Source organism: Aulonocara stuartgranti (assembly GCF_965226115.1).
Source record: "Aulonocara stuartgranti genome assembly, chromosome: 23".
Taxonomy (NCBI): Eukaryota; Metazoa; Chordata; class Actinopteri; order Cichliformes; family Cichlidae; genus Aulonocara; species Aulonocara stuartgranti.
Window position 1 is genome coordinate 2,433,209 of NC_138958.1, and position 14,874 is coordinate 2,448,082.

Here is a 14,874-nt window from a genome sequence, read left to right on the forward strand (position 1 = left end):
TGAATACAAGAGCATATATTTCGTTTATAGTATTTAACTATAGTGTCACGATATTTCTTTTTTATTTAGATGTAAATATATTATAAAGACAATTATAGTATCATAAGCACCTTTAGTACTCATAAACAACCCGTGTTTACATTTTTGTCACCTTTCAAGTATTTCTGTAAACACGCTGGGCAAATAAATAAAAATAAATTAATTAGGTAATTAAAACAAATTATACAAAGCAATTCTGTAATTTTATAGAAAATCTATGTAACATTTATCCATTTTAAGCAAAATTATTTTAATAAAAAATAAATAAACATTATTTGCTTAAATATATTTTTTTGTAAAAATATATATCTTTTAGTATTTTGGGCATTTAAGATCATATTTATGAATATTATTATCGCCTGTGTTTACTTCCTTGTTTGTAGCGTCGTTCTAACGAGGACGGCTTTAGGACCGCGGGGCGAGCGGCTGCACTCCTGTGCATTTAAATAAAAGTCATCATTGCGTTGATGAGCAGCGCACCTTTCCACGTCAGGAAGGAGGAAGACGCGCAGCAGCAGCAGCAGCCGCAGCAGCCGCTTTCCCTTCCACTCGCTCCCGTGTGACGTGAGTGTGAGCCGCTGTGTAAACCTCTCCGGTCGCCGCTGGTCCTCCCGCGCTGTGGAATGAGTTTCATGAACAGCTGGAAGCGAAGCGTGAAGAAACATGACAGCAAAAGGTGAGTGGAAGAAAAAAGCTCCCGGAGATCGGCGCGTCTTGGTTGGCCGTGTCCGTGCTTGTCTGTCTCCGAAGTCAAGCCGGCTGCTGGGATTTAATCGCACTTTTTTTTTTAAACCTAAGGCGTCATGTGACTGCGCTGGCCTGAGGTTATCGTGTCATCGCGCTGAGATTGTTGTTTAGCACACACTGGAGCCTGTGAACACGAGATTTCCAGGACCCTTTAATAAACCACGCAAACCACCGGTGTGTGTTTGAGTCTCTGTAGTTAATAAAGGAAGAGGCGGAAGAAACCTCCTGAGATGTTTGGTGTCTGTTCCTTCTCTCTTATTATTATACGTGTGTCAGTCTGTGTTCTGCATCCTGTTAGTCAACCTGACGCTCATGATGTGTCAGTCAGGACCACGCGAGCTTTTTACTGTTAGTGAAAGTCAGATTTAACAGGCTGATGTAAACAGTCCAGTTTTATGTTACTGCCCCATGTTTGGCTTATTTTCCCAGAGATAACTCGCACTGAATGTTTATTATCCAGTGTCCCATTATAATACTTGCAAGGTTTCAAGCTGCCTTTCCCTTTGACCTGGTCATTTCAGGTACTTTGCAGCTGTTTGAGGCTCAAAGAGGGAAGTGGATCTGATACTTTGTTTTGTTTCAAAAAGGGAGAAAAGTCTAATAATGTAACACTTACGTGTGTTTAGCCACTGATATGATCCATCATCATGATCCATGTAGTTTGTGATGTTCTGAAGGGGCCCAACACTTAGCTGGGTCTCTCTTGTGTTTTGTTACACATTCATGTGTAAATAAAGTTCTAACTAGAACAGACGATTTTAGCGATTTCACTCCAAAACAAACAACTTTAGTTTTTTTCAGGACATCTGTTGATTGTATGATGTTTATATTGATTAGCAGCCTACTTCAGGCTGTATGTAAAGTGTAGGTAAATCAGAATGCGTTCCACATTATTTACATAAATTTTATATATGTTTGAATATCGATGGTGTCAGTTTTATTTAACAATTCTCATTATGAATTTGATGCCCGCAGCATATTTAAAAACGTGCTGGGACGCTGACAAGAAGAAAATACTCGGTCATATGCTGGAATAGTATCGAGTATTTCAAAAGTTAGACTTCACGTTCTCGCTACAGCCCTTCTTTCCTCAGACGTTCCCAGCTAACATCCTCCTCTTACCTTAATGAGATTCAGTCTTGTGGGGGGGGTTTTCCCAAGCTGACCTTTGACCTGTTCACAGGGATGCAATGAATCCACAAGACGTACCTGACAGCCCGGACTCCCCGAGCCGGTACGGTGACACTGCGCACGTCATGTTTTCGTACTGTGAGGAACAAAGAAAACATAAAGCCGCTGCTAATCGTGGCTCTGATTACAGCATAACAATAAGTTCAACTCTGGCAGGCGGTTACGCTCAGACTCATCTGCATTTCTCATCTCAGGTTGTCAGATGTAAACAGTCCAGAGCTGGACTCCATCATCACAGACTTCAAGTAAGTTTCTTTAAGTTCACAAATGTAATTTAACAAGTTTAAATATTTGCTCCCACATCAGCCCAGTCTCACACAGGTTTCCCTGAAAGTCATCAAGTTCATATCTGTAGAAATCAGCGAGTCATTGTGGCCTGGGAGTGTCCTCATGTATCGGTGTCCATATTTCTCTCTCTCACGATCGTGTTCCTCAAACAACAGCTTGTCTTTCAGCTGGTTTTCATCCCTCGAGATTGCTCTCCTTTCTCTAAAACAGCCCAATTCTGTTCCCGTGTTTCAGGTTACAGATACCGGACGACAAAGATGGTCTGGAGTCAACAGATCCATCGAATGGGTAAGACTGGCCTGTGAGCTCTCTCAGATCATACACGAAAACCGAGGCTTAGATTACAGAAATGTTTGGTTTCATCGAGACACAAAGATGCACATGTTGAGGTAACAAAGTCGTCAGGAGTTCACGGGCAGCTTCTCCTGCTTGTGATATCAATAATTCAGACAGAGGGAACCTGAGAATAACATCATCTCTCAGCACTTTAGTTATGCCTGAGTGTGACCGTGAAAGCATCGCTTATTCAAACTATGATGAGCGTTCAGAGCCTGGAGAAGAAATGTGTGTCTGTCTGATAAGATCAGAAGCACGTAATAAAGTGAAAGGACGCTTTTAGATATTTATAAAATACTGGCAGCTAGTTTGAGTTTTATAAATATTTTTAAAAGGTTTTATTTCAGCGAACATCTGCTGTTTTTAATTGAAGACGTGTTAAGTTGTGCTGATAAATGAACATTTGTTTGTATGTAAAAGCTTTAAACATTTGATGTGCTTCTAATTTGTTTTATATCACATGTCTGTGAGCTCTGAAATCTTTGATTTTGCCAAACCAGGTCCTCAAAAACCCCGGAGACATCGCACATCGATGTGAACTGAAATTCACATCCGTGTGCGACAGCCTGGACTCCTCAGTCATGTGACAGGCGCATAGATGTGTCCAATAGGAACCCACTATCTGCTAAATATGTCATGACCTGTTTGGCTGATCAAAGTGAAAAACCAAAACTTTGTAAACGAATGTGTTTTTGCAAGTTGTGCAGTGAGCAGGAGTGTTTTTGCACCATGAGGAGGGCAATGAGAATCTAATTATCTTCAATTTAAACCCATGACCCTCTGATGTCCTCACAGCAAACACGAGAGATGAAAGCAACAATTAGGCTTTTCTTTTTACTACTCTCTATAAAGATAGATTTTTTTTCCCCTCTTGTTTCTGCGTCGGACACTGAGAGAGCTTTGTTCTCGCAATTGTGCTTTCATGGGAGCAAAAACAGTAATATGTACGAAGCCCTTAGCGCGGTCACATGACTGTAAGCTTTATGCTGTCTCTTGATCTCTGTGGAGCTCCGTTGCTTTAAAGTTCACAGTTAAACTTTGGAGAGAGGAATAATATGTGTGGCTGTTATAGTATCTGAAAACAGGTAATTCTGACTCATTGACGGTCAGTATTTTCCTCCAGCGTTGAGGAACAAACTGATGCAGATGAATTTTTATATCGGATTTGTTTTGTCAGTAATTTGATGGCAATAATTCAGTAAATCATCAGTGAGAATAAAGAATACTTTATTTAACCTGGTGGCCCTTTCTATTAAACTCGGTAATAACATGGTAATAGTGGGGTATTTTAGTGGAAACATGAGCATGGCAATAGCAAGTTAGTAACACTTAATTACTGAACTAATTAATACATTATCTGCTACCAGTGGTTATGCATGACTAAACACACTGAAGTATATGTAACTGGATAATAACGGGCCAGAAACTGGGCTAAATATGTGGGAACAGTTACGCCTTTGAGGCAAAACCAGTTAGTAGTAGAGATGTGTTTGTAGTAATAACCAGGAATCAGGACTATTTCTATTACATCTCATAGTAATCTCATTAAAAACCTGGCACCAGGAAAAAAAGTATTTAAATATAAAAATATAATCATGTACGCAAACATAGGTGCTATGGGTATTTTACATTCCACCTCTGGGAAGGAAGCAATTTCTATATAACAATGCAGGCTGAGTGGTGGTTTAACTTCTAAAGGTTCATTAGTGGGCAAAGACGTGGCTTCATAAACATGCTGTGATTGCGCCGTAAGACCTTTGAAGGGAAGCAAAAACAGCAAATTAGCATATGTTATATGATCGTGTGGCATGAACGCTTAGCTGTCTAATAAAACTGTTTCACTAAAAATACATTTACTTTAATAAAGCTTGAGTGTAGAAGTGCTGCTCCTTGGTTTAGCTGGTCAGATGTGAGATTTTGCTGCTTTTGCATCATTTCTAATGTGACAGTAAACATGATGTATTTAGCATCTTGGTGTTTCAGAGCAAACACACTGTTGCAGATTAAAAACTGACAGTATCTGGCATGCCACACACCCGAGCACACACTGGGGTCATGCATGAAACAAAGACTGTCAGCCTCGGCTTCGCGTGCAGCGCCACAGGTGGAAACTCATCAAGTATATTTGCTCAAGCGTGGTCACGGCGAACCCACCGTTTACCCATGATTCCTCTGGGAACAACACCCATGATTATGCAGGAAACACTACACAAAGGTCACGGTGGCTGACTGGTGAATGCATTATCTGAGCACGGCTTCATAGCCAGTGGGATGAAAGAAAAAGGAGGCGGTGCTTAACAAAAGTGGTCCAAAGAGAGTATGCAGTGCTGAGGTATCATGTTATGACACAGACTTGTTTGTAGTTTCAGTATTTAAGACAAAAAAGTAAATCCGCACAGCTAACTGGGATTAAACTCCTCGACTTTAATGTAAAACAAAAAGCCTGACAGCTCTGATTACTGCTGCTTGTTTAGTAGTTTTAACTGCTTATTAAAGATGCGGGTCGAGACACTACAGCCGACATGTGTTTATGTCGCTCTCTCACCCATTCACACTCACTCACATCTAATGGATGACTGGCAATGGGCTGTTCGCAGTGATATACAGCTCAAGTCCTGGCACTGCCCCCGTTCTCCATTCACGATTTCACATTATTTCTCGTGCGTCTACATTTTGGAGCCGCTGCGCTGCATCGACGTCTATTCCTGGACCGTCTGCCCGCTGCAGTGAGCAGCCTCTGCAGCAGCCCTGACCAGCTGCGCCTCAGAAAGCCACATTTCTTTCCCACCTACAGTGGCGGAAAGCGTTTGTGTCTTTTTATGGTGAAAAATGGCTTCGTGACTATGAACACTTCTGCTTTTAGCACATTGCTCCTCCAGGGTTTAGTTTTTGGAAGTATCCTCACTACACAGAAAAATCCCCTGACTGTGAAAGTGGGCATTTCAGCCATGCGCCTGATTTTGCATTAACCAATCAGAGCGGAGACTGCAGTGTGGAGCATGAGGGTGATGATCAGACGAGGTGGGCCAGGCTTTCTCTCCATGTGTGATAGTCATCCCAGTCTTATTAAGGGCTGCTGTTGCGTCCTACCTCTCGTTCCTCCCTCGTTTTCTCTCTCATTCATTCATCCCTACCTCTCTCTCTCACGCTCTCTCTCTGCCTAACCTTCTGCTGTTTCTGCTGCTACAGAAAGAGACACACAGCATCGCACTGCACTGCTGGAAAGGCCTCACAGCCACTTCTGCTATTTTCTCTCTCTTACTTTAGTCGCTTTCTCTGCGTCTCTTCCGGACACACACACACACACTTTGCCAGATGAAAATGTCAGGGGAGGAAGAGACTCTGTCGAACGGGTAAGATGCGCTCATGTTGGGATGACGTGTGTTTCTCATGCAGTCGTGAGAGTGTGAGATGCTCTGCGAATGTGACTTTTCCTGCCGTGTTTCCATTCTCATGTGACGTTTGTTTTCCACTCCTGTCTCTCAGGCATGTGGACAAACTCGCTCGATTTATTGTCGGAGCTGCTCGCTTCTTTTGTTTCCCGTAACAAGGCCTTTGAACATGTTATACCAGCCTGTCTGATATGCTGAAAGCTCTGTGTCACACAGTTGATAAAACTAATGCTTTGTCACTCCAGGAAAGGGTGTGTGCGTGGTTGTGTGGGTGCATGTGTGCACTTATTGGTTTGCATCAGCACATGCAGTGGTGTGTGAGTGTGTATGAATAGTGGCTCTGTGTGTGTGTGTGTGTGTGTGTGTGTGTGTGTGTGTGTGTGTGCGCGCGCGCCTTTGCCTGATAATGATCATCATTGTGTAATTTGCTCTCTGGAGAAATCAATGCAGAATTTGAGACTTGCTGACTTGAACCTAATTAAATTATTTGGACGATGCGTGGTATGCACAGCCTGAACCTCGCACACTCTCCTCTTTCTGCCTTTTCTTTCCTTCACACAGTCCATTTCCTTTATTTTTGTTCTTCTCAGATTGCGTTCAAGGTGCCAAAATCTTGTTTTCCAGTCAGCCGGTACCAGTTGAGTCGGTTTCCACCTATAAGGAAATGATATATCCACTGATGCTTTGCTGTCCTCAGCTTTGCAGACACAGGTTTCAGCCTTTATCTAAAAAATCTGAATAGCAGGAATCCAGTAACACAAAAAATGTGGTTTATTATTAAAATCAGCCCTCTTTTATGTAACATGCACACAAACCTGCTGCGTAAGGCGTCTGTTTAATACTGCTGACACACTGCAGTTTTTAACGATTCCTTATCTACCTCAGTATCATTGTGGCCTGAGTCTAACAGGTAATTTGACTCCACTAATTTAAGTTTAAAACTTTCTTTGTTACTAAGGCTTATAGTTGGGGCTGGATCAGGTGACTCTGAACCATCCCTGTAGTTATGCTGCAGTCGGCTCAGGCTGCATCCCGTGATGCTTGTATCTTTCCATTTCTGGATGCTATTAAATTTTCTATAGTCAGTATTTTGTCCCGTCTCCCTATGCTCTCCCTTTTCTCCTCCCTTACCCCTCACCCTCCTGACCGGTCGTGGCAGATGGCCCCCCCCCCCCCCCTCCCTCAACCTGGAAGTGCTGGAGTTTTTTCAATTCAATTCAATTCAATTTTATTTATATAGTGCCAAATCACAACAAAAGTCGCCTCAAGGCGCTTCATAGATACAGAGGAAAACCCAACAATCATATGACCCCCTATGAGCAGCACTTTGGCGACAGTGGGAAGGAAAAACTCCCTTTTAACAGGAAGAAACCTCCAGCAGAACCAGGCTCAGGGAGGGGCGGGGCCAACTGCTGCGACCGGTTGGGGTGAGAGAAGGAAGACAGGATAAAGACATGCTGTGGAAGAGAGACAGAGGTTAATAACAGATATGATTCAGTGCAGAGAGGTCTGTTAACACATAGTGAGTGAGAAAGGTGACTGGAAAGGAAAAACTCAATGCATCATGGGAATCCCCCGGCAGCCTACGTCTATTGCAGCATAACTAAGGGAGGATTCAGGGTCACCTGGTCCAGCCCTAACTATATGCTTTAGCAAAAAGGAAAGTTTGAAGCCTAATCTTGAAAGTAGAGATAGTGTCTGTCTCCTGAATCCAAACTGGAAGCTGGTTCCACAGAAGAGGGGCCTGAAAACTGAAGGCTCTGCCTCCCATTCTACTTTTAAATACTCTAGGAACAACAAGTAGGCCTGCAGAGCGAGAGCGAAGCGCTCTAATAGGGTGATATGGTACTACAAGGTCCTGTCATAAAGGAGTTTTTCCATCCTACTGTCACCAAGTGCTTGCTCATAGGATACTGTCTAATTGTTGGGTTTTCTGTCTTGTATTGTAGTGTCTTTACCTTACAATATAAAGCAACTTTCTAAAATCTAAAATAATAACTAAACATGCCTCGAGTAAAGATTTAGGGTAAGGTTACAATAAATGTTTGGCAAAGCTATACATTTGGTGTAAGTATTAGCATTTCTTAATTCTTCTGTAGGCCTGTCATTTAAACTCTGAACTGGGCCCCGGTTATATTTTAAAGGTGGGACTTTGACCGAGAGGTCACAGGGTATTACTGTGACTAAAATTAATGTTGCACTTCATAACTCTTAGATCAGGTTAAGTGCAGTCAGCGTCACTGTGTCAGTGTAATATGTGTGTTATTCTCTCTTTAATGCACAAGCACTCTGTCAGTATTTGAGTTTCCAGTTTTCACTCTGGATTAGTGAGCTGCAGGTTTATTGTATTTCAGTGTTTTCATCTGTTCCTGCCTACATCTGGGGATTTTTGCAGGTGAGAATATTGACTCTGTGGCTTACGGGGTTGAATACTCTGTAGTCGCTGTACCTTTACTCGTACAGAAAACCGGTATGGACTGTACCAACAGCTTTGGTTGGACTGGTTGGATTCACTCAGTGGCCACTGGTGGAAGACATGTGACTCTGCAGGATTAACAACATAAATGTGCGCACAATGTGCTGCTCTTGGATTTTATTATTGATCTTCATATTAAAGTATCATCTGTGGACACTAAATTAGAAAATAGCCAATGGTAAAATAAGTTAATCATTGTATGCTAATTGCTAATGTTTATATAATGCTGTTTATAGCTTCGGTTGCATTATTTTGTCAGTGTGTGTGTGTGTGTGTGTGTGTGTGTGTGTGTGTGTGTGTGTATTGTTGCTGACAACAAAGAGCATTTCTAAAAGTCACCTGAGTTTTGCACAGTGCACCAGTGAGAGGAGGTTTCTGTTAGCAGGAAACTGCTGCCTGCCGGTCATATGGTGAACACAGCAGTCACCCGCATGTCATTAGCAGAGCTGCACCAGTATGTGTGCTTCTTTCTATCATGCTGCTGGTGGTATGTGTATGTATGAAGTGAGTTTATGGCTTCTTTGTGTTTCTAATGGACAGGAATGTGTCAGACACGTTAGCTGTAGCTGCGTTTCCTCAGTGCTCAGTTGGACTCTTTTATTCCTCTGCAGCTGTCTAATGCTGACATGGGCTGAGCGGGTAATACTGACAGAGTGTGTTCCTGCACTTAAATGGGAATGATAGTTGCCCTCAGGGACGTTATGTTGTAAGGTAAAGAGCTAACGGTGTTTTAGAGAAAAAGCCAGTGATCCAAGAAAGAAACTCGCCTTTTTCTACATAAAAAACCTTCTGGGAGGGCAGCCATCTGTCCAGACTGGAAGGGGCCGAGGGGGGAAATCAAGACCACAGAAAGACACAAGAAACCACAATCAAGACAAAGCACAAAATACGGGAGAGAGTAGACAGTGAGGTCATTTCACGCAATAGTGGCTTCTAGCTTCGTAAAAATGGAGTACACCCTCTTTGAATTTGAAGTTTGTACGTATCAGGATATAATAAAAAAAATCTTGTTCAGACCAGGTTGTGATTTATTCATTTATCTAAGAACACCCCAACTTGTAGAAATGCTTATAGCATCATTTCCTGTCTAAATGTATTAGCCTCTCTCATGCATTCATTTTTACCCAGCTCTCCTAAACTCCCACCACAGCATTTTAATGAGGGAGAGGTCTGGACTTTGGCCCAGTGCAGCACCTTGATTTTTCCCCCCAGTTATTCTGTTGCAGATTTGCTGCTCTGCTTGGGATCTCTGTCTGTTGAATGACTCTGTTTTGACCAAGCTTTAGCTCTCAGACAGTTGACTTCACATTTGACTCTTGAATAATTTTTTATTCAAGCGTTTTTAGATTTTACTCAAGGTGCCAGGGTCCCGTGGCTGCAAAACAAGCCCCAATCCTCTCCCCTTCACCCATGTGCTGTGGGTGCTTTTTGCCAAAGGCGGTGCTGTGCGTTTTGGTGAAACATCTGCATTTTGGTCGAACCTGAGAGCATCGTTCCACAAGTTCTGTCATAATTTGTTTTTTAGACAGAAGATGCTTTTCTCCTGAAAACCCTTCGAAAGTATTACATTAAGCTAATTAACTAATACTTAATGTAAAAAAAAATAAAAAGTTGTGTATATTTCATGGCAGGGATTGACGTCATTTAGTCCAAAATCCAGTAAATGTAATAAAAAGTAATTACACAGCAAACAAGCAACAATCCAAGCAAAGTTAACGAATCAGCTTAATGTTTTTTAGAATTTCCATCAGCTTAGCTTCTCTCTGTTTAATCTGACCGTCATTAACGAGTTTTTCACATTCTGGCTGCTGTTTTCTCCCCGAGTTTAACAAGTGAAACATACGTTTAAAGTTTCATGGCTACAGCGGGTCAAATCAAAGATGGACGACTCCAGGTCGTACACACGCCCGTCACGTGACGAATACAAGGTGACGTGATCTTTTTTAAGCCACGAAGCGCATCTGTTCTTTATCTTTAATAAAAGATTCAGAAACTGCTCCCGGAGCTTGTCCTTGTCTAAATGTATGATTATGTCTGTAATTTCAAATAGCAGAATCAGTAACAGCAAACAGCACTGTGGCGGGGCGTGGCCTGAGGTGCCGTGCAGGTGCGTCCGCCTCCTCTGCACGGCACCGCAGGCCACGCCCCGCCACAAGCGCTCCCTCCAGCCGGTTTGCTCGTCTGGCTCGCTCTGTGTTCATTTTCTGGTTTCTGTCTCGAGTGCAGAGAATTTAATAACTTATGAATATGTTACGATTCAGGACAAAATGTTTTTTAGATTGTGTTTTTATTCTTGGGGCCAGTCAAAGACACAAACACTTTTTAGGGTTGCCTTATATGACACAGGCTTGTTTTGTGTACACTTTGATCACAGCTACGTCCTTGTGTTTGGACGATGATGTATTTTCAGCATGTTTTCATCCAGATTTGCTGTTTGTTTTGTTTCTGCAGCTGCTCGCGGTCAGACCTGACGCTGGCTCTCGAGGACTGTATGGCCGCCCTGGATCTGTTCCTCAGAAACGACTTTGAGGAGGCGCAGGCGCGGCTCAGATGCAGGTAGGAGCACCACCTGCGTAACGACCTGCTACGGGTGCTGTTCTCGCCGGCCTTTGACCTTTCGAGTGTTCTCAGTAACTTTCACGGTTCAAAATAATTCTTATTTATCTGATATTGGGCCTCTGTCTGAAACAAGTTTAGTTTTAGTTCCTCTTCCCTTAAGACAACTGTCTGCTGATTGGCTCCCCCTCTCAAACAGAGGGTTTGAACAGCAGGTGGGCGGAGCTTCTGTTCAGACTGACAGCAGTCCAAAATCTGAGCTTTTGCCTCATTATTTGAAACTTTGACCATGTTTTTTCATGAGCGTCCAAGAACTTATCAAAAGATATGAAGGTCATAAATGTGAGTTAAGGGATCATTCAGAGGATTCCTAATCGTTTTTTAGATCTGCGGTGATTTCACCTCACTGCTCTTCTATTTTAACCCTGCTGCAGTTCCTTGAATGTTTTTCTTGGATCTTTGGTGACTTGGAGGACTTTTAGACAGTCGTCCCCTAATGTTGCAGGTCTCTGTTAGTAGTTTGTGTCTCTCACTGTGGACGTGTCAGGACCTGGAACTTTTAGCTTTGTCACCCAGTTTTCTGAAAATGTTCTGATGATGATCACTTTTTTTTACATGCTGCCATGATTGCTGTTACGTTTTTCACGTTAAAATCTGAAGCCGTCTCTAAATGAATTAGATTGAATTAAAATAAAATAAAAGTTTAAGAATTAAGAAGCTGTGCTTTATTTGTTTTGAGCTTTCAGAGCACTCACTGCTTTAAATTCTTCCCAGTGGCAGGATCAGTACAGTTTCTCTAATTAAGAGGACACTTAGATATTGAAGATAAATTCACTATTCAGCCTTTGAAGATGGCTGCACAATTAGAAGGAGCTTTTTAATGTGTTGTGATGTTTCCATGAAGGTCCAATTATGTGGGGAAACAACAAAAAGTGTCGCGTTTGAAAAAGGAGACAAGGAGGCAAATAAAGCGAAGGTTTCTTCGAACAGTTTAACTAAAAGAGATGGACAGACCACAATCACCATCAAAAGAGAAACATATTAAAACTCTGAAGTTGATCAGGTAAAAATAATAAGTTAAAAAGGCTAAATCACCCAAAGCACCACAGAGGTCCCACATTCGGCAGCCACAACATATAAAACCAGAAATGCTGCCTGAGTCTGGAGCTGTCCTCTGTGCTCTGACCCAGTTGCTGAGAAGAGTTGGCTGTACAAAAGTGCGGCACCTGAAGCTGGAGAGACAACATGACACAGCAACTGGGACAAATCACAGCAGGCTCTGTCGGGCCCATAACATGCTTGGAAAATAAAGTCTGTAAGATGATGTTTTTGAGTCCTGAATCAGTGACAGCTGGAACCATCGTACTGCAGTTAAAGTCAAGCTTCTTGTCGGTTCTTTGTTAAGTGCAGGACAAACACCGCATTGCAGGGACCCACAGTGGGCAAGTAAATTGAATCTAAAGTTAAATAAGATAAAATAGAGAATTAAAACTATAATAGATATAAGAAATAAGGTGTCAAAGTCTTAATAGACAAGATACATTAAAGCCAATAAACTGTAATTGCAGTTTCCGCTGTGTTTACATGAACAGGTTATGTGAACCGTGTGCTGCTTTAAGTTACATTAACATAACACGGCACGTAGAAACGCCACCTCCAGGTTTGTACTCCAACACAGAGTCATCGTGTTACTCGGTGTCCACTGCGTGTTATCAGCACCTTTATCGTGCCGCTGCTTTGATCCATCCTCTGGGACTGTGGGCCGCTCCTCAGCCCAGTTTCTTCTTTCCAGTGCTGCCCAGCATCAAACAATAGCTTCCTTTTAGCCCTGACTGTGTTTGTAGTTTTGAAACAGTAAACCGGTGTGTGGTGTTGTTGCTGAGAGACATGTGTGTGACGACATTAAGAGTGAATGAACTCACACTCTTTGTTTTTTACATTATTATTTTTTGATCCGTCTTTCCTGGTGTTTGTTATTTAAACTTGGATTTGGGAAATATTCTACCCGTGCTGACGATGTGGATAAATCTAAAACCTCACACTCCTGTTGGTGTCCTGATTTCTGCCTCACAGGTTTCTCCCTGTGCAGCCGGCTCTATTCCATTTACATGCAGAACTGCAATTAAACTGATTTTTTAATATTTTGTTTGCTTTGTACACAACCCAATAACACCCACAACCTCATTTTCTCCTCAGAAAAAGCTTTTATGAGAGGAAATGACAGCTGTTGGGCTTTCAGCATGCTGTATATCATTTTAATGCACCTGGACACATCAGCGGGGATGTTTTCTGGAGTTATCATGTGTTGTAGAGCCTGTGAATCTTTGCATCCCGCAGCTTTTGTGTTCTTCCACTTGCTCGGCCTTGAACTGCTCGTCAGACACGTTAGCATTAAGTTTCAGACTTTTAGATCTCACGCCTTTTCTTGCAGGCAGGATTTGCTTTGTTTTCCTCCACCTGTCAGCTGTAGTCTGACGCGGCCATGTGGGGCAAGGACACACACATATGTGGACACAGTTTCTATTTAGTCAATCTTGTGTCTGCTACATTTACCCCTACGTTCGTGTTTATGGTCACAGGTAGTTGGAGGTCGTCCCAGGATGCATTGGGAGCAAGACCTCGTTTATACAAAGTGCATATTAATTGGAAATCTGACTGTGGAACAATATTGTGTTTGTAGAGACTTTAGTCAGTGCCTTACAGTCACGGTCACCATATCGCCAATCACCCTGAATCTTTTGGATAACTTTGGTCTTGAGCGAGACTCGTGCGTTAAAGTCCTCTGCCGCAGTTATTTATGACGGGGTCGGTTATTACGGACACATGGAATTAGTGCGCTGTTAGCAAGCATGGACCAATACTCTGTTTAAGCACTGTTTGTGCAGGTGGACAGCTCAGCACAGGAGACAGTAGATTTATGCTTCACTCATTAACTGAAAGCCGTTGTAAAACTGGAAACTTGATTTACTTTACGAGAAATACAATGGCCATTAAAGGTGATAGAAAAACCACAAACTACATGTCAAATTACTGAAAATGTGCGTCATATCAGGAGGCAGTGGAACAGTCAATGAAAGCAGTGATAAATAAACTGGTATAAAAGCAGTGGATCCAGATAAAAACATAAAACCATAAGTGGACTGACAGCTGGAGGGCGAGATGAAGCAGAAGAGGAAGAGGCTAGACACCAAGCCAAACGAACCATAGCAGCTGAGGAGTAGCAGAAACCGAACGGAGGTTCTCACAGGAAGTACATCGTGTAGCTGGTTAACTTATTGCAGGTCTGTGGAGATATTCAAGCGTCCGATTGTCCTGAAAATCTTACTGGATCACTGATTTGTTTATTCCTTTAATTTTAGATGCTGTGTTGTGGTTTAGCTGGGATTCAGGTCACAGGTCCTCATGTTTTGTAGTTTATGATTAGAAGTCAGAATCCTTGAGTCAAGCCTCATTTCTTTGCATTCGTTTCCAATGAGCCAGCCTTTCTTTTCATTTTGTGGTCTTGAGCAATAGTTCTCGGGGTATTACGAAGGACTTGGCAGCGTTTTCACTCCTTTTCAGTCCAATCCTTATACCGGGGCACCTTCAGAGAAATGTTTTCTTTTTTGTTTCAGACCTATGAATCATTCAAGTCAACCGATGAACCAGTGTTGTGTCTACACATGTCAGACAACTTAGCAAAGAACTAACTTTGAATTATATCTTCAGGCACTTTGTTGCTAGAAGCTTGTCATAAAAAATACATAATTTATTCCCATTTCTTTAGTTGAATCTATTAAAAATGCCAAAGATAACACAGTTTGACAGGCAGGAAATAATATTTTTGGAACAAAAGGGGGATTACCAAAT

The 14,874-nt window shown here is 42.2% G+C and overlaps 1 protein-coding gene across 2 annotated transcripts in view; it reads left to right on the forward strand.

Moving 5' to 3' along the window:
- Positions 1-499: 499 nt before the first annotated feature.
- The window catches only part of ttc39a (tetratricopeptide repeat domain 39A), a 34,557-nt gene continuing 20,182 nt past the window's right edge, over positions 500-14,874 (forward strand). Inside the window, exons 1-5 of one of the 2 annotated variants that reach the window (XM_082522799.1) lie at positions 500-715; positions 1,970-2,020; positions 2,172-2,222; positions 2,500-2,553; positions 10,921-11,025. In XM_082522799.1, the coding sequence (XP_082378925.1) occupies positions 663-715; positions 1,970-2,020; positions 2,172-2,222; positions 2,500-2,553; positions 10,921-11,025 (314 nt within the window). In that variant the 5' untranslated portion in view covers positions 500-662. Of the gene's footprint in view, positions 716-1,969; positions 2,021-2,171; positions 2,223-2,499; positions 2,554-5,666; positions 5,955-10,920; positions 11,026-14,874 lie in introns of those variants that run through there. The other variant, XM_082522800.1, reaches the window with a different exon arrangement.